This window comes from Wyeomyia smithii, chromosome 3 (assembly GCF_029784165.1).
Source record: "Wyeomyia smithii strain HCP4-BCI-WySm-NY-G18 chromosome 3, ASM2978416v1, whole genome shotgun sequence".
In the NCBI taxonomy this organism is placed as follows: Eukaryota; Metazoa; Arthropoda; class Insecta; order Diptera; family Culicidae; genus Wyeomyia; species Wyeomyia smithii.
Window position 1 is genome coordinate 44,740,826 of NC_073696.1, and position 24,249 is coordinate 44,765,074.

General features: G+C 37.0%; 1 protein-coding gene across 3 annotated transcripts in view; it reads right to left on the bottom strand.

Annotated features, from left to right (window-relative positions):
• The window catches only part of LOC129730281 (uncharacterized), a 31,212-nt gene extending 9,958 nt beyond the window's left edge, over positions 1–21,254 (bottom strand). Inside the window, exons 1-2 of one of the 3 annotated variants that reach the window (XM_055689481.1) lie at positions 20,998–21,254; positions 20,584–20,695 (exon numbers count right to left, since the gene is read on the bottom strand). In XM_055689481.1, the coding sequence (XP_055545456.1) occupies positions 20,584–20,644 (61 nt within the window). In that variant the 5' untranslated portion in view covers positions 20,645–20,695; positions 20,998–21,254. Of the gene's footprint in view, positions 1–20,583; positions 20,696–20,854; positions 20,877–20,935 lie in introns of those variants that run through there. The other 2 variants (XM_055689479.1, XM_055689480.1) reach the window with 2 other exon arrangements.
• Positions 21,255–24,249: the final 2,995 nt, after the last annotated feature.

Genomic DNA, 24,249 nt, shown 5'->3' on the forward strand with positions numbered 1-24,249 from the left:
TACCCGGCAATGCCAAGAGGCGCTTGTTGAACTTGTTCAATAAGTTCCTGGAGCAAAACATTGTACCGCAGGATTGGAGGCAAGTGAAGGTGATCGCCATCCAAAAACCAGGGAAACCAGCTTCTGATCACAACTCTTATAGGCCGATTGCAATGCTATCCTGTATCCGGAAATTGATGGAAAAAATGATACTCCGTCGTTTAGATCATTGGGTCGAATCAAATGGTCTACTATCAGAAACTCAATTTGGCTTCCGCCGCACCAAAGGGACGAATGATTGTCTTGCGTTGCTTTCAACAGATATTCAGCTGGCGTATGCTCGCAAAGAACAAATGGCGTCTGCGTTCTTGGACATTAAGGGGGCTTTTGATTCCGTTTCTATTGGCATTCTTTCGGGTAAACTTCACCGACAAGGATTTTCTCCAATTTTGAACAATTTTTTGCACAATTTGTTGTTCGAAAAGCACATGCATTTTACGCACGGCGATTTGGCAACTTTTCGCATTAGCTACATGGGTCTTCCCCAGGGCTCATGTTTAAGCCCCCTTCTTTACAACTTTTATGTAAATGACATCGACGAATGTCTGACAAATTCATGCACGATAAGACAACTTGCAGATGACAGTGTAATCTCTGTTACAGGAGCCAAAGCTGCCGATTTGCAAGGACCATTGCAAGATACCTTGGACAATTTGTCTGCTTGGGCTTTACAGCTAGGTATCGAATTCTCTCCGGAGAAGACTGAGATAGTAGTTTTTTCTAGGAAGCATGAACCTGCTCAGCTTCAAACACAATTAATGGGTAAAACGATTTCTCAGGTTTTGGTACACAAATATCTTGGTGTCTGGTTCGACTCTAAAGGCACCTGGGGTTGTCACGTGAGGTATCTGATGAAAAAATGTCAACAAAGAGTGAATTTTCTTCGTACAATAACCGGACAATGGTGGGGAGCCCACCCAGGAGACCTTATAAGGCTTTACCAAACAACGATACTGTCTGTTATTGAGTACGGGTGTTTCTGCTTCCGCTCCGCAGCAAACACACATTTGATCAAACTGGAGCGAATACAATATCGTTGTTTGCGTATCGCCTTGGGTTGCATGCAATCGACCCATACGATGAGTTTGGAGATCTTAGCTGGAGTACTACCATTGAAAAACCGCTTTTGGAGCCTGTCTTCTCGTATTCTAATCAAATGGGAGGTCTTGAACCGTCCCGTGATTGAAAATTTTGAAAGGTTAATCGAACTTAATTCTCAAACCCGTTTTATGACATTGTATTTCAATCACATGTCCCAAAATATTAACCCTTCTTCAAATATTCCAAATCGTGTCGACTTATCAAATACTTCTGATTCTACTGTGTTTTTCGATACATCCATGACAGAAGAAACTCGTGGAATCCCGGATCATTTACGCGTGCAGCAGATCCCTAAAAATTTTTCCAATAAATATCGAAACATCAACTGCGACAATATGTACTACACTGACGGATCACTTCTTGATGGGTCCACTGGCTTCGGTAACTTCAATAACAATTTAACCGTCTCCCATAAGCTCGATAATCCTGCTTCTGTTTACGTCGCAGAATTAGCTGCAATTCAGTACACCCTAGGGATTATCGAAAAAATGCCCACGGACCATTATTTCATCTTTACGGACAGTCTCAGTTCCATTGAGGCTCTCCGATCGATGAAAGATGTTAAGCACTCTCCGTATTTCCTGGGGAAAATACGGGAACATCTGAGTGCTTCATCCGAAAAATCTACTCAGATTACCTTAGCGTGGGTCCCTTCTCACTGCTCGATACCGGGCAATGAGAAAGCGGACTCTTTGGCTAAGGTGGGCGCAACAAACGGTGATATTTATGAAAGACCAATTGCCTTTAATGAATTTTTCGCATTTGTACGTCAGAATACGATCATCAGTTGGCAAAATTCTTGGACCAAGGGGGAACTGGGAAGTTGGTTACATTCCATAATCCCCAAGGTATCGACGAACCCGTGGTTCAAGGGGTTGGATGTAGGTCGGGATTTCATTTGCGTGATGTCCCGGCTTATGTCCAATCACTATAGATTTGACGCGCATCTCCGTCGTGTTGGGCTCGGGGAGAGTGGTATCTGTGCCTGTGATGAAGGTTATCACGACATAGAGTACGTTGTTTGGTCATGCCCTGTACACCGTGACGCCAGGTCTAGACTAATAGCTTCCCTGCAGGCCGAAGGTAGGCAGCCGGCTGTTCCTGTTCGTGATGTCTTGGCGAGCCGTGACCTATCCTACATGTCCCTTATATACGTTTTCCTGAAATCCATCCACGCCCCAGTTTAGTCCTATCCCCTTCCGCCTACATCCAACCAAACGACAAGAACAGGTTAAGACCCCGGATCCGGAAACAGCAATCAGACCCGCACGATACTCTCAAGGCCCGATGGAAACAACCCAATATGCCAGTCCGTAATATCTTGGCCCAGCAGCGGAACAAATTTAATATGCTGCTTACCTATGGCAATGAAAATCATCAAACAGAATACCTGTGCTTTTAATGCAAAATATTCTAGCTTTAAGTTAGATTTAGTTTCAGCTCGTAGTCGGCATTGAGGACAAAAAATTTGCTTTTAGTTATTAAGATACTTTAGAAAGTAAGCTACCAGATATGATTGGCGCCGTTAAACATTGAATTGTATTTGTGCCGTGTCAAATAAACTATAGATGAAGAAAAAAAAATCTTTTGAAACTCGGAAGTTATTCTGTTTGGTAACCAACCATCGGTGATCCGTTTCTGATATTCAGCTCATGCTCGTTGAATATAGTGCTGGGACTTTTAACCGGATATATTCGTGATCCGGTTATCCGAAGCTCGGATCACGGATGTGTAAACGAATACTATTCGCATGTCCGGATATACGGATACGGATAATCGAATAGTCGGATATCCGGATATACTATCCGGATATCCGGATTTTTTTTTCTGTCTTTTAAGCCCGTTTGAATGAAATGTAACGCGAAGAATGGCTTTTTCCACAATCCCCCATCCCCTCGTAAGTAATTATTTACATAATTGTCATTAAATTATGTTCGGATACAATATCCGGATATCCGACTATCCGACTATCCGAAAATCCGGATAGCCTGTCGGATAATATCCGGATATCCGGTTGACCCGGATTTTGGATATTTATCGGATATCCGAGGTCGGATATCCGGATATTTTAATCCGGATAGTCCCAGCACTAGTTGAATACAAGAAAAACTTCATTTCCACTGTGATATATCTCAAAAGTAGCTTGAAGGTGACGGCATAAAAGTAGCATTGCACAAATTACAACAAATTTGACTGCGAAAGTAATGTTTAATGTTAACATAGTATAAAGTGATACTTTCTTCATGATACTAAGTTTAGTTGAACTGTCGATTTGCACGAATGTTTTGGGAACAATGCATTTAAGGTCAAAATATAAAAGTGTTATTTGCCCGAACAACCAATTTTGCAAATGTTACAATTATGCGATTATGGGCAGTCTAGCTACCCACACACGTGCTATAGTAATCCATACAGATAAACGAATGAGAAATTTATTTCGATGGCGTGTGCTTTTATAAGCGACTAATATTTGCCACCACCTGCTTCCTGCTGCTCCAGAAAAAACCGTTCGCTTTGCCGGTCAACGCACGAATGAGAAATTCAATTCGATAGCATGCGTATGATACCGGAAGAGTTTTGGAATGTAAATGATGAGGTGACCTGTTCGAATAATACCTTATATACCAAGGTTTCGTCAGTTATTTGGAAAGAAGGAAGAGTTTAGAAGAAAAAGGAATGGTTAAGAAAGTAAAAATAGCATCGAAAACAGAAAGTGATCTCAAGTGGAACAACAACAACAACAGATCGCTTACAAAGTCAGATCGATTGTATCCGTCGGTTGTGCTTGGGAAGAGAGGTTGTGATTAGTTGCTCCGTATGATTTAGACAATCGATGTTATTAACCAATTTTTTAATAGTGTATCTCAAACAATGGGTTGTTTTTATTACATAAATTTAACTGTTAAAAAATTTCTGATCGGTTGATGCTAAAACCTCAATATTCTGAAAAGAAATAATTGATATGGATCATTCCATGTCAAGTGTCCAAGGAAATGCATCGACCATCTCCGATTTTGACCAAAATTTGTGAGTCGATGTACTTTGTGGCGAACGCCATTTTTGCGTTACATCATTTACGGATGCTCCTATAAGAAACATTTCTCCGATTTCACAAACCCCTGCCAGAATAATATTTCGCGTGTACGTACAAATTCCTAAATCTTGCAAGTTTAAAAATGCTGTATCTCTGGAACGCTACATTTTGTTTTTTGCTGTTAAGTGATTCCTATGTGAAATCGTCTAAACACATTGGCGTGGTCAAAATCAAAATCAAAGGGGGGGGGGGTGTTTCGAGGAAATTGCAAATTAAGTTTTAATCTGAGAAAAATGCAATGTTGGCAACACTGCAGAAAGAAATAAACCACGTAGTTCGATTCATCGATACAAAACCCTTCAAAATGATATGTCAATATCACCTGTAGCTGTTCAGGGTCCCGAGATATCCGCAAATTAAAAAAGGTGTTTCGCTAAGTTTGCAAAAAGTAGAGGCAGTCCTATTGGCCGAGGGGTCCACCAATCGCTACAATACTTTGTATTCATGAGTTCCGCCACAAAGTACATCGACTCACAAATTTCGGTCAAAATCGGAGATGGTCTATGCATTTCCTCGGACACTTGACATGGAATGACCCATATATAAGCGCTGACCACTTTTCCCTGGTTTTTCCTGGTTGAACTACTAGATTTTCAAATTCAGGCGCCTAACTTCGATATAGACGTTAGTTCAACGTCAAAACCAGCTGATTCACATAGATGGTGGAAGAAAATGGCGGATCAAGTTGACAGTTCCAATATGCAGAAAATAATAGACGGTATAAAACGTAAAGTGCGTGAATTCATCCGAAACTCAGACGAATATTTTTTTCTGTATTTTTCCTTCAAAGGTCAATAGACTTGCTAGAAAATGATATCTCATAATTTTTTCTACGTTTTTTAATGATGAAGATACGTTCCATTTTGTGCGACCAAATATTAAATGGATCAAACTTTAGATACGTTCAAACTCAAAATACTATTCGTTTGAAATGATTGGTTTTATCCCAATTTAGGTTTAGGTTTAGATTTTTTAGATCAAATCTTGTCGTATTTCATAATTAGGGTTGGTTCAAGTTACGAGCCATGATCCGTTGAATGGTTGGTTACTTCTTCGTGATCATTTTTATAATCTACTGATTTATTCATATAATCTGTTGATTTCCTCCCTCGAATTTCGTTTTGGTATCGTCTCCATTGTTGTTCTTTGAATTATAGACCTTATTATGATAGACTATTTTTTATCAATATGTTTACGTCAATAACTTTTATCTAACACTAATAAAAAAAACTCTCTGAAAATAATATGGTGGCCCTGAAAAGATTCAAAATGTCATCTGGAGTTAATTTGCGGCTTCTGTGCATTTTTCCTATTACGGAAATACCCATATGAAGTGATATTCGGTCATTTTAGGCTGTTTTCCCGAAACCGGACGTCATTTTGAAACTCAAAATGGCATGTAGAGTTGATTCTTGCCCTCTGAGTATCATTCTGGTTCCGGAAACTACTACATTGGGTGGTATTCGGCTAGTTTTGGTTGTTTTCCAGATACCGCAAGTCGCCATCTTAAAATTAAAAATGGTGTCCGTGGTCAGCTTTAGGCTCTTGTGTATATCCAGATTACGGAAATACCCGCGGATGTCGTCAACTTAAAATTTAGAATGGAATGTGGATTCAATTTCGAGCCTGAAGGCATCATTCTGGCTCCGGAAATACGCATACTGAAAGGTATTCGGTCATTTTAGATTGTTTCCCAGAAACCGGAAGTCGTCATTTCGGATTTCAAAATGCCCGAATGGTATGTGGAATTTCTTGCCTCTGGGTATCATTCTGGTTCCGGGAACGGTAATTTGGGCTGTTCCGCAGAAACTATAACTAAGAACGGTGTCCAGGTTCGATTTTTGGCTTATTTGCATTCTCACTAAGCTGTTTTCCCGAAAAAAAACTGTGTGGGACCACCCCCGCTCCTAAATCTGGAGGGGTGTCAAACCGTCATAGAAACGTTTCTCGTACTTTAAAATCTTCATGTTGGTTTCATTCAAAGTTGGTATTATTTGCTTGGAATTTGTGCTTCGTTTGTACGAGATTTGCGTTCTTTTGTATCAGAACCATTCCTTCAAGAAGTGAGAGGGATCTCAAACTATCATAAGAATCTTCCTTGGCCCGAAAACCCCTACATACAAATTTCCACGCCAATCGGTTCATTTATTTCCAAGTCTATATGGATTAAACAGACAGACAGAACTCCATTTTTATATGTATAGATTTACAGTATGGTACACAATGTATATCTTAATCGTTTGAATAAAGTGCGTGTCAATGATTCCTTCGTGAGCTTTGTATGTACATATTAGGGAAAACTCTAAAAAAAGCGGTTGAGTTTATTGCCTTCCTTACGGAGTATAACATTGTTTTAATATAAAATGCTTCCCTTTTAGACGTAGATTCTACCCAGGCTCTAAGCCTCCAAGAATACTTCCACTGGATTAGACAAATTGCATCGTTTTCCCTTAACGTTTCCTCTAAGCTTGCCTTACCGATAATGCTAGACTGGCACGAATTGCAATTTCCAGTACGAATAACGATGCACATGCAAAACTGAACACTTAATTTCGTTGATTACGCTCATTACATTCCGATCACGAAAGCTATTCCCAACAGGATAAAGTAGGAAAATTTGCAGGAAAGAAGCGGAAGTTGCATCTATCCATAGTTGCCTAACAAGGTTCACTTTACAAAGATGAGTTTGAAGTTACGATTTAATACAAACGTTGCCCTCCACTTTCACCGGAGTTTCACCGAAAGGCACTGAATTCATTAGAGACGCTGGCACCATAAATTAATATGCAAATAATGTAAACACGCGAAAAAGAAACAATTTGAGTTCCTTGGTAAGTGTGGCACAATTGTAACACGCACTCCCGTGATAAAATAGCACAAAACCACTCACCTTGACCGGTATGGCCGTTGAATGCTAATAAATATAGCTGGAGTGTTTTATGGTAATCATTAATTTGACCTTATTGCGCAAAACTTGTAACACGGGTTTGTAATGCTCACCAGAAGTTCGCTGTGAATTCAGCTCTATTTATTATTTATCGGTTCTATAAGTAGCTACCAAAAATGCCAATCTGTAACCCAAAATCAGTAATAACAATGTTTTGAAAATGAAATAAATTTATACATTCGCATAATAGTTTCGCTATTTCCCGTTTTTACACTTCACCATTCCGACTGATTGATATCAGTAAATGAAATATAGAGCCGAAGATTCAACGAATCAACTTCTCAAGAACTTTTTTTTTGTTGAACATGCAGTTCAGTCACGCCACCGCTTAACATCGCACGTGCAATTTTGGATTTTCCCAACAATTTTTCTCTTATTTTGGATGTTCCTTTTTTATTCAGTTGGCCAAATAAAATGGGTTATTTTGGGTGCAATTTATTATGATTGGAGACGAACGTGATTTTATTTATCGTGGAAGCTTAAAAGCTTTGTTACGGTTTATGAATAAAAATGCAGTGAGAACAGACAGCATCTGAAACAGCGATCCGAATAAGTAGAGGATATTAAAGTTATTTTGAGTTTATGTTGACATCAGTGATGCTGTTTGCTAATGAAATATCACTGTAAATAGAACTCTCATTCCCCTATTCAAAGATAAAATTTATGTGCCAGCATGTGCATGCTTTGGCATAGGAAGCGTGCCAATAAACATGTAATACGTAGACATAATTTCGGTGGTTTCCCATGTAGTTCTCTATATTTGCATTCTCCGATCACATTAATGGGAGAGTTAGTACTTCGCAGTAAGCATGGTAACGGATGTTTTGCTGTTTTTCACACGCCATGTGGCTCATTTGACACCCATAACGCAGTGACGCTTGCGGCTTATTAGAGCGTATTAATTCTCCACTAATGTGGACGGATTGTCACTCACTCCAACTGCAAGGCAGAGTGTGGGACGAAAAAAGCAAGATGGTTGGACAGAATAAAAATAAACCCGATCGTAAAATATCCAAAAATAAGTGCACATCTGTCACATTCACTGAAAAACTAAATTGAACGCATACCTATGTAAAAGCACTAAGGCGTATACACTTTTCGTCTGTTTGCTTGCGTGTTTTTCAAAACAATCGACACACACGGGTCCGAGTCACATGGTTCAACACTCAATTTCTGTTACGCTTTATATTGCTTTTCCTGTCGCCAAACCGCAAGCTATCCTTACCTATTAACCAAATCGGCTAAATGAACATCTCTGTCGTATCCGGTGCACAGTGGAGAATCACTGGTGAAAATTTGAATTTCTTAATTTTTTTATTTCACTAAAATTTCAGCAGCAGGTCGAGAATATTTCGATATTTCGAGAAAGTGGAATGCAATTTTAAAACTCTCTTTGAAGAAGTTATAAGTTTGTTGAAAATAGATGTATAGAAATAACTGACAGTAACGTGAAGAAGACGAAAACAAAGCCAAAGTAAACGACGAAAAAGCAAGTACTGACATTGACATTTGTATCGACTCGCCCGACTGTGTAGCGGTATGATTCTAACTCATCTGTCACTGTCGGCGAATGTGTCGTAAACTAGAAACAATCTTCCACGTCTACATGACAAATTTTTGTCAGCCGGAGGGTAATGAAAACAGTAATTATAGGAAAACATTGTCATTCAACTGAAATGTGCATATGCACAAGTTAACTACCAATGGCTGTATTTCAACTTTAACCCTGTTTCACAACCTTTCGGTCTTTTATCTTTCCAACTCATTAGACGCACTTTAACAAACCAATTTGCAAACGTCCAATTTACTTCACTCCACCCGTAGCATGTTCCCGATCGTCATCTCTAGATACGGTGGGGTACGATTTGAGCCCGATTGAAATTACACGCTTCCGGAAAGCACGCTTCCAACCAAATCCCTCCCAAGGAACTGGTGAACCGCTAGCCAAGGCAAACGGGGCGAGCCAAAACCAGTGCAATCTATCTCTTGCTAATGGCAGACAGCGTTGGTGGCCAAGATAAGAGACACGGGCCTGAAACAGTAAGACCTATATAAGAACAGAAAAGCACAGAAAGAAGGGCACTGTCGGGGAACTAAAACTGAGGGTAAGGCAACCCAATTCAATCCAGCCCCACGTCGGAACCAATCCATCTACGAGCCCTTTGCTGTTGTAAAGTTTACGTCCGCAATAAGGCATTTACGTAACACGACATCAAACGAATTTTGCTAGCTTCCGTCGTTTCTGCACTATTTTTGCTGGTTGGTATTTTTAGGTGACATCGACCGGAGCCATCATGTCGAAGGGAACAGTTTATGCAACCATTGGATTTTCTGCGAAATAAGTTTTTTTTCCTCCTATTAGTTTTTGGTAGAACATAACCGGACTGATGGAATAAAATGTCCAGTAAGTATTCCGTTGACATTTTCCAGTTGAATTTATAACGATAGCAAAAAAGATCGGTTATCAGATACGAAGTAGGTAGAACCAAAATGTAAACTGAGCAGTTTTTTTTGTGCGATACATCGCCATAAAATTCTTTCGAAAGCCGTTGCGATAGACCCAACAGACATTTTACTCTCAGATGTTGTTTTTTTTTATTTAGAAAAAGAGGCATCTCCCATAACGTTGAGATTTGATACGCACTAAATAAGGGTATTTATTTCTCATCTATCATCCAGTGTCGTATTTTTTTGTGGGAAACAGGATTGTAATCTTTCAGTTTCACTATATCAACAAACGGAAGGCCTGTTACAACAGACAATCAACAAACTGTCGCGATGGAGTTTCCATTCAATGCACACCAGCAGTTTGGTTTTTGAGCTAGTTACGATAGGTAGAGAATCATTTGTTCCGATATGTGCAAGTGCATATTTCACGCATATGAAGAAAAATACAACATTTTCGTTCCTCAGCGGCGATAGATAAAGTATCATCTGTTCTTTGAAAATGAGTGCATATCTCTCGAAAACTTTTACTACGCCGTATGCTGCTCATAAAACTTTTTGCTAGTAATAAACATGCATTTAATTTTAATTAGTTTACAATAAAAAAATATAAAAAAATCAATAAGCACTGCATCAGGAATTGGAATAATTGTTTCTTCTAATGAATTTTAACGGCATTTATTATTTAGATTAGCACTAGAACATCATAACACATTATCATAAATATAAAAAAAAATCCCATTTTTCATAACATTATTCCCTCAAACAGTGGATAATCTAATACCTCCAAATTGAGCGCGTGTTGATTGTTGATACAAAATTCGTTTCCAGTGTACTTATTGGTAATTTGAAATTAACTTACGGTTTTCTTAATTAGGATTCAATTTAAATAAAATGTGTTTTTTTTAACAGCGAAGTGTAATAAGAATATAACACAAAGTTGTTGCGAAATTTCCCCCCTTCTAATCAAAGTTGGTACCGTAAACTGGGGTGACTTTGATCACCGTGACTTTGATCACTGTACCTCTTTTTTGAAAATGTGGTAGAAAAGCGCTCGTAGTGCTTGGGACTTGTCGTAATCTTCACTGAATGCGTGGATATATGTCCGCATTGCTACTACTCATGCATTTCCTGCTATTTAAAGAGTGTTTTTCATGCTAAAATATTAATTGAAAATAAAGTGTATTTTCGGCGATTTTTGTTGCATACAAACAATCGGTTCAAGCAGATTCAAAACAACAAGCTGCAGTACGTAAAGTTTTTTTATTTTGTTCACAGATTAGTTCTCAAGATGAACAAATATTATAACAATAAATTTTATTGTTATTTTTGCAAGTATTTCCTCAAAGACAATGTTGAGTCCTAATATTCTCCACAGCGTATTCCATATTTCTTCTTAACAAAAACCCAAGACGTGGAGTAACATGCAAATTTGGCCAATTTCGTAAATCATATTCCTCGGACTAGTTTTTGATGATTTTAGACCACCTTCTCTCTCAGTGGACAACAATTCATATATATTCTAAAAATTTTGTATGAATCTTGTACATTCGCCATTATAAACTGTTCACGTAGAATGTGAATGGCCCCCAAATTGCTTTCCATATATATAAACTCGTTTAGGCCGTTTAAGGCTGTTCAATTTAGTGAAAGTAGCAAAGTGTTACACCAAATTCATCAAAACAATGAAGTGATCAAAGTCACCCCGGAATGATGATTGGTGTAAAATTTTTAGAGCATATTTAAAAACAGCAAAAATGTTGCTAAACTTTTGAAGTAGTGACTGAATCTTTTTCAATGCATGCCAGTACTTATTTAAAAATATCGAATAACATTGTTTTCAGCATATTCTGAAAATATTTGAGATACAATCAAAAAAGTGATCAAAGTCACTCAAAGTACCTATTTGAAGAAACTTATTTGAAGTTACCTAATGGATATGGGCTCCTGAGTCTCGAGTCTTCCAAAATGGCAAAATACGGTTTGTACTTTACACTGCATTGCAGTAACTTTTTTCATAAGACGATTCTAATAGCGGTGATCATTAAACATAACGGGTGACACCTTTTTTTTTTTGGGTTCTCTTGTTCAATAACAAACACGCTCAAAGAGAAATGTGAATGCGTACATGTGAGCTCTCTTTTATCTCTTTAGTTATGTTCGAAATGGTATCGAAACAAGAATCGTTGTGCAAGTGCATTGTACAGAAATGTTGGCAAAAAGTTCGCGGTTTACCATTTTAGAATGAAATTAAAAAATCGGAAACCTTTTTCAAAAACAAAATGTTACTCTTCCTGTCTTCAAAACAAAAAAGACTTCTGACCTAAATCTTCAAAGAAATGTGCACTATTGTATGGTAAATTCATTAAAATTTAAATTTGTTATTATATATAAATGATGAAAATTTATTGGAACGGATTTGGTTTTGTTTTTCAATGAAATAAAAAGTTTTTGAAAGCCGAATAAAAAATAATATTTTTCTGCGTTAGCACTCAAATCGTTCCCAATAATTGAAGAGCAGGTTCAAGTAGCGATAAAAATATGATTCAAAGATGTTAATGATGTGAGTAGAGTAAATTTACGAGTGATTTTTCAGGTCTGTAGTTTTTTAATATTTTTGAACTCAAAATTTTATAAAAATTATTTTTTTTTGCTTCTGAAAATGTTTGCAATATATTTCAACATGCAGATCTTAACCCAACTATTGTTTTAACCCTAAGACATTTATTTTTTGATAACCAAAAGCAGTCATTAAGTATTTGAGCATACTTCTAGGAATAATGTCATGAATTTCGACGCACTGAAAAATTCAATTATTTCTCCAAATGCCAAACTGAAAAAATATTATTTCAAACATCAATTTGTTGATTTTAAAATACTTCGTATGTCTTCGAATAAATTTTAATAAATAAAAGCAATAACCAAAAATGTTCCGTTTTGTAATAGATTTGTTACTTGAAAAGTAATAACATACTTCTCCCGTCAAGTAACAACACACATTGTCGTGTGTTTTGCACACGGTACGGGATTATGACTATGGCCGTTACAACCACACGCGAAATTGTCACTTGTTTTTTCGTAAGCAATAACGAAAAATGCTCCTCTTTCTATTTAATTTATTACTTTAAAGGTAATAACATTCACCACCAGTCAACAAAAAACACATATGTACTAGGGTAGAGGAACCATATTTCGTCCGGGCACCATATTTCGCCCTCCTATGGATCCTCACGATATTAATGATTTTGAATAATCAAAAGTAAATAATTTATATTCGTTACTCTCAAGCTTGAAATTTCATGATATCTTTCACACTGGTACGTGATTCATGGATATAATATTTTATTATTTTACGAGCTATCAAAAGAGCATCTGCAAGTTAGACGGATTTTCTTTTGGTTTTCAGAAGCGAGTGCTAAATATTTCTAACCGGAAATGTACTTTAAACTATGAGCATATTGTATATTTTATAGGCCTTTGAAATTTCCTAAATGTGATTTTAATGATTTCATGTTAGTTATAACAAAAATATCGATTTTTCTGAAGATTTTTCATTATTATTAAGAGGCGAAAAATGGGTCACATTACTTGCCCCGGATCCAGATTTCGCCCTGGGCGAATCTCTATACACTGTTCTGGGATTATGATGTGTGCCTAATTTACGCCCTGTCTGTCAATAACAGTTAAGTGGAAAATAATAACAACGTTTCCGATACAAGCTTGATATAATCTTTTTATATAAACTTTATATAAACTCAAACTTGGTATACGTGTACTTTTTACAGAGCTGATGGTCATAGAATCGAAAGGAAAGAAAGGGATAACCATCTAGAAAACAGATCATGCTCAGAAACTCAGAATCGGTGTTCGATGACATTTTAAAGCCCAGCCAGTTCCTATGGCACCAATGGCGATTTCCATTTTACGAAAAGTTAATCGTCGTTTTCCGAAACTCTGCATACAACATTAACTACCGTTGTCGATTACTATTGGGATGTTTTAGGAATATCTGAAGTGGCTGATGTTGCATTTCCAGCGATTTTTGGACTTTCATGAAAACATTCGCCTTGATCGATTGTCTGTTTTCACTTACCGCTTCTTGATGAAGCAATAATAATAATGATTTGATAGCGAAGAGTCCAAAATACGTTTCGAAAAGTTGCTGGAGCTGGTATATCATTAAATTGAAGATTTGTCAAGATTATCGATTAAAACAATAAAGAGCTTCTAAAATCTTTCTATATAAAAATGGTGGTGTATTTGAATATATGATTCATGTTCACTCCGGAAAAGCTAGACCAAGCTTGACACAGGTATTTTCGATATAAGATTGATTTTTATAGAAGAATTAACCAAAGATTGACTCTTTATTGACAACATGATCTTCTTACAATCCAGTTAGAAATGAAAGGTTCAATAGTAACATAGCATAGGGTATAACTGCCTTTAATGGACCACTTAGTATCGTAGCTGCAAAATTTGCAAGAAAAAGTGTAAATATCTAAACAGAATTAAGTATTTCATTATGTATAAACATGAAGTAACATGTTTATCATCTTTTCTGCGTGAAAAACAACTATATAATACCTCTATTTTCTCATAATAAAAGAAATAAATCAACCACAGTTTCCTTTAATGGGCCACCGTTTCCTTATTTGGACCACAACCATTTCCTAATTTGGGCCAGGTCTAAATAATACATCTCTTTAACCGTAGCTGCTGCTGATGAAACTAACTCTGGCTCACGCACTGAGAGTTCTGGATCTGGATCAACTGTAGACTGCACCCGTTCTTTCGTAATAGGGAATCCTTTACGTGCCATTTGAGTTATCCAGCGAACAAATGAGTCCTCTTCCGCGGCAGTCAATGCAGTTTGTTTACCTTTTCGTGGTTTTCCTGACCACTTGCTGCTTGCACGGAACATTACGGTGGATCGTGGAACATTGGAGCGCCTGCGAGCTTCTTTAGTCTAAACACCACTTTTTATTGCTTGAAGACACTCAGTAACAGCTGCTTCAGTATATTTTTACCAATTTCCGCCGTTTTTCCCATTTTAGCAGCAATTTTATACAATAACTCAATCATAACAAATTTATGGTAACTATGGTAACTATGATTCGCGGCGTTATTTCGATGATAGCTCTTGTTCGAAATGAAGCATGCCGGAATAAGGAAAACAGTATTATTTCCACCCTAAATTGGGACACTATTTTTTTCAATATTTAAAGTGTTTTTCTAGTAAAATTTATTGCTTATCTTTTAAAGACACTCTTATCCTACCCGTTCATCGAAAATCTGATTATTTTCGCTCGGAAAGTGTGATACAGTTTTTGGTAAAGCCATTTCCTATGAAAACGTTAACAAACCATGGCGAAACAGGTAGCTGTTATTAAAAGACATTTTTTGCAGCTTTAATAAAGAATATTATAGTAAAAGTCTGTTGCAACATTTCTAATGAAGAACATTATTGAAGTTGTTAAAGCATTAATCTAAATAAGTATATTTATAATGTGTAATTTGGTGTAATAAGTTCAGGTGGTCCACTAAAGGAAGTGGTCTATATTAGGCAGATCTACCCTATCAAAAAATCAGACCGTAATAACTTCTAAGCCAAACAAAAGTTAACATGGAATCCCAAGTAAGGCTGGGTAATCATCTGGTGTTTCATAGAATAAGTGCTTTGCACGGTTAACCAACCAATTGCATTACATAATTAGGTTGATTTTCTTTTCATATGTTGATTTGTTTCATTTAACAGCTGTTTTCGTCATATTACCAAGGTGGGCGACAAATGGATCCTCAGGTGGGCGAAATTAGGATTTTCGGTGTCGAATTTAGGGGTTCGGACACCCATCAGGAAATTTCTATTTAACTCGACTAGATACGTTATTTTGGCTGTAATACAACTGGAATGTGCAAAACAATGTTTATTGTGCACTATACAGTAAATACTGTACATCGTCAAAGTAACACATCAAAATGTATAACGTTTAACTGGTTAGTCAAGAATAAAGTGGGCGATTTATGGGTCCGTTACCCTATTGCATATTTTGCACATGTTACTAGTTTCTTGCAACTCCAATTCATCCGGAGCGTGTATATTAGTTTATTCGTCATACGCACACGGAGTAGAGAAAAAATATGACGAGAGCTGCCTTCATTTGCGTCCTACAATCAGTCTTGGCATACTCATCGTGTGTAACAAAGAGTTTTCATGAGCATTTTCGAAAGCAGTTTTTTGGGGGTAAAATGGACACGTGTGGGTAAAATGAACATAGGGAGGTGGTAATATGAACACCTTGGGCGTGAACATTAATTATTCTTTTACAGATAGTAAAATGTTGTTCCATAGCACGTGACACACTTATGCATTCACCAACAGTTCAATTTACACCGTTTGTCGTAGAATTAATAACAATACATGACCTTATCCGGAAGAAACTGAGAAATGGCGGAAGCTTTTTTTTACGGACACTCCGCGTTCAACGGTACGTTCAGCCGCGGTCATCTGTTCTTCGGTCCGAGTTTACCTTTGCGCTTTTCTGATACAAACACGAAGCATCTAGATTTTTTAATGGAAATTAACTCAATTTTTTCACCATCACCATGGGCTGTACATTTTACCCGCACATACATATTATTGAAAAAACCTAAATATATCTAGAAAATCATTTAAACAATTACTAACCTTTGATGATTTCTGCTGGTTGGTAGTCTGAGTACAGATATTTGCAGAAAAATCGTTATAAAATATTGTTTTTGACTAGAAAAAACCTTATTTTTTGAAGGCCAAAAATAACATCTCCACAATGAATGTACACGTGTTTTTTGTTTTTGTTTATTATTTTGACTGTTTGACTGTTTCATGTCGCATACTTTGTCTCAAATAGCTTCTAGTGTCTCTAAGATAAGGTGCCAATTAAGTTTGTACTATTTTTCAATGTAATAGCCGAGATTTAAACGGGTGTCCATTTTACCACCCCTGTTCATTTTACCCACAATCCCCTACTAAAAAACTGATGTGATGCAATTAATGTGTTGGTAAATGCACAAAGATGAGTGACTGGACAAGACTGCCCACAATCAAAGCATGATTTGAAAACTACGTTTGAGGAAAACACAAGCATTTGTTTTCTAGCTAGAGGATGCAAGACATGGTGAAAACACACACTCATCGCTTTATGGAAAAGCATTTAGATCTGTTCGACAATACAAAACACGTACCTATCTATAAATCCCATATTCACATCTGTGTGAATGAAGGGAACAGAAACGAACCTGAGAGCTCCATTAACACAAATGCAGCGAGTGAAGTCATGCTAATACACCAAGGTCGCTTTTTACGCGGATTCCGGAATTTACGCGGATTCCGAAATTTACGCTGTTTTTTACGCGGATTCCGGATTTTACGCGGTTTTTTTACGCGGATTCCGGGATTTACGCAGTTTTTTTTTACGCGGATTCCGGAATTTATGCAGTTTTTTTACGCGGATTCCGGAATTTACGCGTTTTTTTAAGCGGTTTTTTAACGCGGATTCCGGAATTCACGCAGTTTTTTTACGCGGATTCCGAAATTTACGAGTTTTTTTATGCGGATTCCGGAATTTACGCGGTTTTTTTACGCGGTTTTTTTTACGCGGCACGTATCCACGGCTCTTGGTTGTATGTTTCCCTGCAGAAACACATACAAGCGTGTGGTCGTCATATTTTTGTTACTTTTTGGTTATTACTTTTTGCGTAAAAAAAAAGCTTCAGTTTGTCAGCGGCGTTAGTTTCTTCATCAGAATCCTCACCGGAGTAGCTTTCATCAGTTCCGTACATCATGAGACATTCCAACGCCGATTTTTTTTAAAACTGTTTTCATGGACATATAGCTCCTTCTAAACTGCGAAGAGTTAACAAACAGGCAACGAATAACAACGATAACAATACGTCATCACTATAACATCACCATGGCAATGTGACTGACTCGCGGTTACTTTTCTCTTCAGTGTAGAATGTAACGGCAAGTCAGTCCCACTCAAGGTTTTTATCATGAAATCAATGATATCAGTGATTTATGCTAAACTTGAAACTTTATACGCGTTTATCTGAGAATGTTGTTTCTCAAAAAATGACTTTGCTGTATTTACGATTGCGGTGAAACTACTGAACCGATTTTCTTCACCTTTTTTTCAAATGCTCGTTATAAAATTCCTGGTCGTTGAACGATCAATTTTTGATCCACGAAATTGGACTTTGCCGAAAAAAAATATTATTGCAATTTTCCTGCGCTCAAAACATTTTTTTTTTCAGGAAAAATGATCGTTCTGATACCCGGCGTACTTCTAAACTAATGAAATAATATGACTTTTTTGATTTTAGTTGATCTGTTGCGTCGCTATCGTAAACACCGCAAACCTCTGCCAAAAAGCGGCCATTACTCCCCAAATAGTTGGTAATTCTTAAAAACGAACATGTTTTGTTTTTGTTGAATAACTGAACTCTCAAAAAATTACTACTTTTATGCAATAAAAAAGGTGTTACACGCTTAGAAAAAAAATCCAAACTTTGCTTTTTTTCTCGGGCAAAAAGGTATATGGTTTATATGGGTTAATGCATTGTTTTACTGTAACAACAATCATAATTCTTGACTAGCTGGCAGAGGTCAAGGTCAGAAAAAATAAGGATCACGTGGTTTGCTCTTTAAAACACCACCCTCTCCCCGCCGCCCCTGCGTAGTCTTTCGTTGTATTTTTCCCGTCCCCCTCTCTGTGAATTACGTGATTAAGAAACGACCCATAAACATGTTCTATTTCCAAATAAAAAAAAACTCCGTCAATATTTTATGAAAAATAATTTGAAAAATCCAAACAAAATATCAAGGGTGTCCTGGGTCTCAAACGGTAAAAAAACTGTTTGTTACATACTTTTCGCATAGCAATTGGCATTTATAATACAGTTGGATATTTTCTCTAAGAGGATTCATTAATAACCTTTTATTTAATGCCTGAGGGTTTGAAACCGGGTAAGCGGCTCGAAAGTAATAAACTTCCAGAAATTGAAAATTTTGAAAAAAGTAATTTTTTGGGTAACCCAATGACAGAAAGTGTTATCCTAGGGGCCAAACAAAAACACGGGTCTAATTGCCTATCAATGATAATCATATTTTTAAATTCGAAACGGCTTATTTGATAGGTTAAGGTGGATGTGTGTTGAAGCCACAAATGGCCGACTTCGAGCCACCACGTGGTGGACTTCGAATTTTCAACGACATATCACTCGGTAATAGTTAATGCGTAACATATGGCATCATAACCTCATGTTTGTTATGGTGATGAAAACATACAACAGTGTTTTCATAAGTAACGCATTAACTATTTCCGAGTCTTGTGTCAATGAAAATTCGTAGTCAACCACGCGGTGGCTTCCATGTGTCTTCTACACACTACAACTTTAAGTGTCTACGGTAAAGTTGTAGATAATAGTTTTGTCCTTCAAAAAAATATACAATGCACATTTTTTTTATTTTTATATTTTTTTTTAAATTTTCACCCTTTTGATTTTATTTCTCTGAATTTAATCGACCATTAATATTTAGCTTATATTGTATAGTTTTTGTAGACAAAAAAAAACAGATTTTTAAAAATTGTTTTTTAGATTTCCATTTCAGAATTATATTTTTGTGTTTATTTTTTCTGGAAGGACAAAATTGCTGTCTACAACTTTACCAAAGGTGTTATACGAATCAAACAATAGACAATCATTTTTTCGTTTCTTTTTTTTCATTTTTTTGTTGATAAAAAAATGTTTGTCACGGTGTATATTTTTTCGAAAAGACACAATTATTATTAACAATTGACAACCAGCTCATAGAAACTTCTGTGCAATGTTTTAGTCAAAACAAAAATGGCAAATTAAACACATATAATATAAATAAAAACATTAGGACAGTTTTAATGGAATAGCTCTATCATTCAAAAAATCCGGTAACGTCTTACCATATGTGAAAAAAAGCATTGTAAATCGATATTTTAATGTTCAGCTTCCGTCGTTTCGCAGTTGTCATACTTTTTTGTTTTTCGTTCATTAACCATTAATGTCTTTCATCAAACATCACTTCAAGATATATTTTTAAAATATCAATTTTTAACCTCTTCGATTTCTATGTTTCGTAATTTTTATTACTTTTATTATTACTTTTCGCATATTTTGCTAAATTTGCATCGAAACATTGGAAAAAAGCAGTTTGATCCTATTTGCCTGATTCTGATGTAAGTAATCGTTTTTTGTTCCGTGGTTTCCGTTGTCGATTTTCTTGTTTTTGATGTTTTTTTTTGTAATACTGTAATGTTACTTTTCACTAATGAATTATTATTTGAAACAAAATTTACAACGAAAAATCAGCATGATCGCCGTGTTAAAATCGAGCGTTAATTTAGCGAATAAACATATCAATGATATTTTATCGCTTGTTCACAATCCACAATCCACATAATTTTTTTCACACACGTGCAAAATAATTCTTGAGAGTCCTTATCTCTGTGAAAACTCGCGAAATATTTTTTTCATAAAAGTGCACTTACTAAATGACAATTTTTCACTCGTAATAATCTAAGCAGAAATATAATGATTCTAACTAGTCTGCATTCATTCTAGGATACAAAGACTTATCAATAACCCATTACAATTACGTAATTTTTAGTTTACTTTTGGTTGCTTTAATTCCAACTACTTCATTTCTAGTTTATTCAGTTTATAGTATGTACATAATACCATCATTATTTGGTAATTGATGATATCCTTGACGAGGTCCTGTGGTTTCGTCGTTACTTATGAGTTATTACCCAATCAACAGAAACAATAGATTATTTGAATTAAGCCTCCCATAAAACCACCGGACCCAAACACTACAGATCATAAACATGAAGTAGGAGAACAAATACTTTACATGCATGCAAGTTAAAAGTTCACAAACCTGGCTCGACTGTGACTACGATCAGAATGATTAGCATAAAAATCGCATAAAATTTACTCATTTTATCCGATTTTGCGTTACTGGTTTACCACTGAAAATCCATTAACAGCAACTGTAAGAAAGAAGGGAAGAACGAGGGTAACGAACGAAATACATGCCGGGTACTGTAAGTCCATATTTTTGAGAAAATAGTTTGAAAAGATCACAGGCGCCCGGCTTATTGACGGGGCAGCTTGAGGGACAGCCGGATAAAAGTTGCATCAGCACCCACGCGCATTCACAACCGGTCGGCTCGCTAGCGGCTCCGCGCAAATACCGGAACTACCGAGAAATAGGTTTTGATTTAAAGCACCTTTTCGGTGGCGCCTGGCGTATTTCACTTCACCAGTAAGCGTCCTTTTTCTTTGGGCTTACACTGCACACACACTTCGGATTGAACACTGCAATAACTGCCTGAATCACTCTCCGAATCTCGAACGGTTATATAAAAATTACAGTTGGGCGAGAGGGCAACCAAAAATCGCGACCGACTAACTAACTGCGGAGGTCAAACCGGAAGGAAGCTAGCTAGCTTCCCAAAGTGACCACCGGAAAAGGGTTTTTCTAGCTCTAGGACTCCCGACGAGCGCGGTCCGCACTCGGCGACGTTCTAAGCTAAACTAACCCAGGGGAGGTCGCAGCAGTGCCGTCTGATGGATGGATCTTTCCGCTGTACAACAGTACGGCGGCGGAGGCGATGGAAAATCCAACAATTTTCCTGTTGACGCTTTCCACGCAGCTGGCTGCTGCTGTTATTCTCCTTTTTGGCTCTTTTCTGGCTTACATTCTCATTCTCTTCTGTTCTGAGCGGTGAGTGTAGATTCACGAAAGTGATTACGTTCGTGCGGGAGATCGTCAGAACGATAAAGATGGTGCCTAACGAAGCAACGAAGACGAATGGATGTTAAACTAATTTTTTACACTAAAGTTCGCATGGAAAATGTTGACTCAGCTCATCTCCTGCTTGCTTCGCGTAATTACGGTTTATCGAACACGATAATCTTCAAAGCACATTGTCGTTATATTCCTTACAGTGCATCGCGATCCACACGTTTCCTAAGTAACCTTCCTTTGCAATCAATGATTAGTTTCCATATACTTTAACACCGAATATCATGTCTCTGATAGATCAAGTTATTTCTGCTTGTACTAACTGTTGCACATATAACTACAATTCATTGAATCGAGGAACATTACGACATCCTTCCAATTTAATTATAACGGCTGCAATAGGTTCTTGTTAAACAATTAAATACAAAATGAATAGAAAATAATAGAAAAAAATAATTATGAAGCATAACATTAAAATCGAGACATGCCATTGAAAAAATTCTAAGATCCGATAGACATTATCAGATCCCCGGCAATTGCTTAATTGAGGGCAATAACAATAAATGCTGGCTCCAGACAATATTTTTTTTTAAGGCGATTCATCAAGCAGTTTTCTCCGAAAAGAGATTAAACATTATGATTCATTACAATCACTATGAGCAATAAAAATTCATTCGACGGTGACCTTCGAACTTTGCATCTTTTAATTGCCTTGCCCTAATGGTAACTACTTACAAAGGTTTGCCAACATCGATGATATTGGCTTTACAGCTTACAGCTACCATGCGTCTCCATTCGTACGTCTTTAGTGGAAGCGAATGATTACTCATGAAGTGCAGGATGGTGCTTCTAATTTGAGCCATAAACATGTTTGCAACTGCTATTCCTACTAACCAACAAGTTTTTCAATAATAATAATGAATAATGTTCTCAGAGAATGAAACGAGAGTGTTAGTAGCCGTTACCCGGCCAAAAATTCTCCCGCTGAAAGGAGAGCGAGAATGCGTGATAGGAACCAATCATTAAGTTTGTCTTCGCACCTTCAACACGTATTCGTTGTTACAGTATCACAACAGAGTACATTCGGGAGACGCACGGGTGCCACAGAACTGAAAAAACATCATCGCCTGATTAAACTTTTGCACACTTTTTTCTTGGGCCCGTTCCAAGCGAGGTTATCCCACCAGCCTGCAGGAACGAGAACAAAAATATTACCGATGGAGATGAGGCAAACTTCTAATTAAATTGAGTTTTTCTAAAGGTTTTACGATATTGGTAAATTTATAGCTGAAGTAGTATGACGCTAGTAGAAGAGAAGATAGCCACGCTGAGGGTGAAAACTTGTTTTATTTGAGTGATAAAGCAAAAAAAAGCATGCGAGTCGTCTTCCGCATGATAAACTTTCCGGTTGTGAAACTATGAGTGTAAGACGATCCGTAGAAAAGTTGTTATAGCATACTTGTTTTTTTTTTTAAACTTTATTTGTTGATTCATTTATAATTCAAGTTTGTTTTTCTGTTTTCTTGTATGTTAATCTAATAGTATCAAGCGCTGTTAGTTGTTCAAAGCCAGACATTTCTGAAAATTGATTATTTTCTGCGTCATTATATTAGTCTACAGTAATAAGTTTAATACTAAATCGCGAAATATAATGAAGTACCTACAACCTTTTGTTAATTATTGCATGTCTGGCACCTATCGATCTTGATATTAGGTTAGTTATTACGAAATTTTATTCTCAGGCTCCATGAGTATGTGCTTATCAATTGCTAAGAATAATTTATGGACTGCATTCCTTACCGGGCAATACTCGTAAATCATCGGTTTTATGACGATTGATTTAAGCACACTTCGAACGAATAATCCTCCAACTCATACCAGCTCAGAAAATGACCAGCAAACATTGCCTATCGATTCGCAAAACTCACGCATTTTCCCGCACTGCTCAACCTGTGCAACAGTGAACATAAAGAACAAGTAGCTGTTTCCATTCAACGCGTAAAAAGGAACCTTCCCACTATAGCTTCAACCCCCTAGCGTAGCACGATGAATGTCAAAAGAACGGCGTAGCCTCGCGTGACAAAAGTAAATTCACGCGGATTCTCGCGCTCCCATGGATTCGGTCCTCGTGAAAAACTGCCCAACGAACGACACGTTTTTCGGTTAATGATCCACTAAACACCTGAAAACGGAGTTCAGCTGCAAGATTCAATCTCTTCGACTAAATTATGAAGCGATTTATCTTCGTCACGCGATTTGCTGATTTTCTTCTCGAAAGCTTAAATATGAATTATTTCGAATGAAGTGAAAAATTTTCGCGTCAGAAGCATAATTCAATTAGCGTTAAGAATATTTGGTAAAGAATCATTTCGCTATTACTATCATTTGTTTCAATCAAAACATAAGTTTCAGATTTTCGAAACTGAATGCAATTATAGATAATGGATTCAATGGTTTTTCTAAAGCATTCAATGGAATTGAGTTGCACATGAAACCACCATCTATTAAACCGGTGGTGCAAAGTCGACAGAGAGCAGTTTATTACACCAGTCAACTTGATGATGCATTCCGAACTGTGAAAATTTTAACATAATAGTACACAGTGGATTTGCCCAGCGAAAACTCAAATCCTTCCTGAAAGTTATTTTCTCCGAAGAGACGAATGCGGTAACCGGGGAGAAATAGTTCCATTTTCATTTTCATCCGTTTTGAATAATATCTCTTCAAAAAGTTCTGGTTTCTATTCACGTCCATCCGCAGTAGCTTCCCTTGTGATTGGGAATAATTCAACTAAAA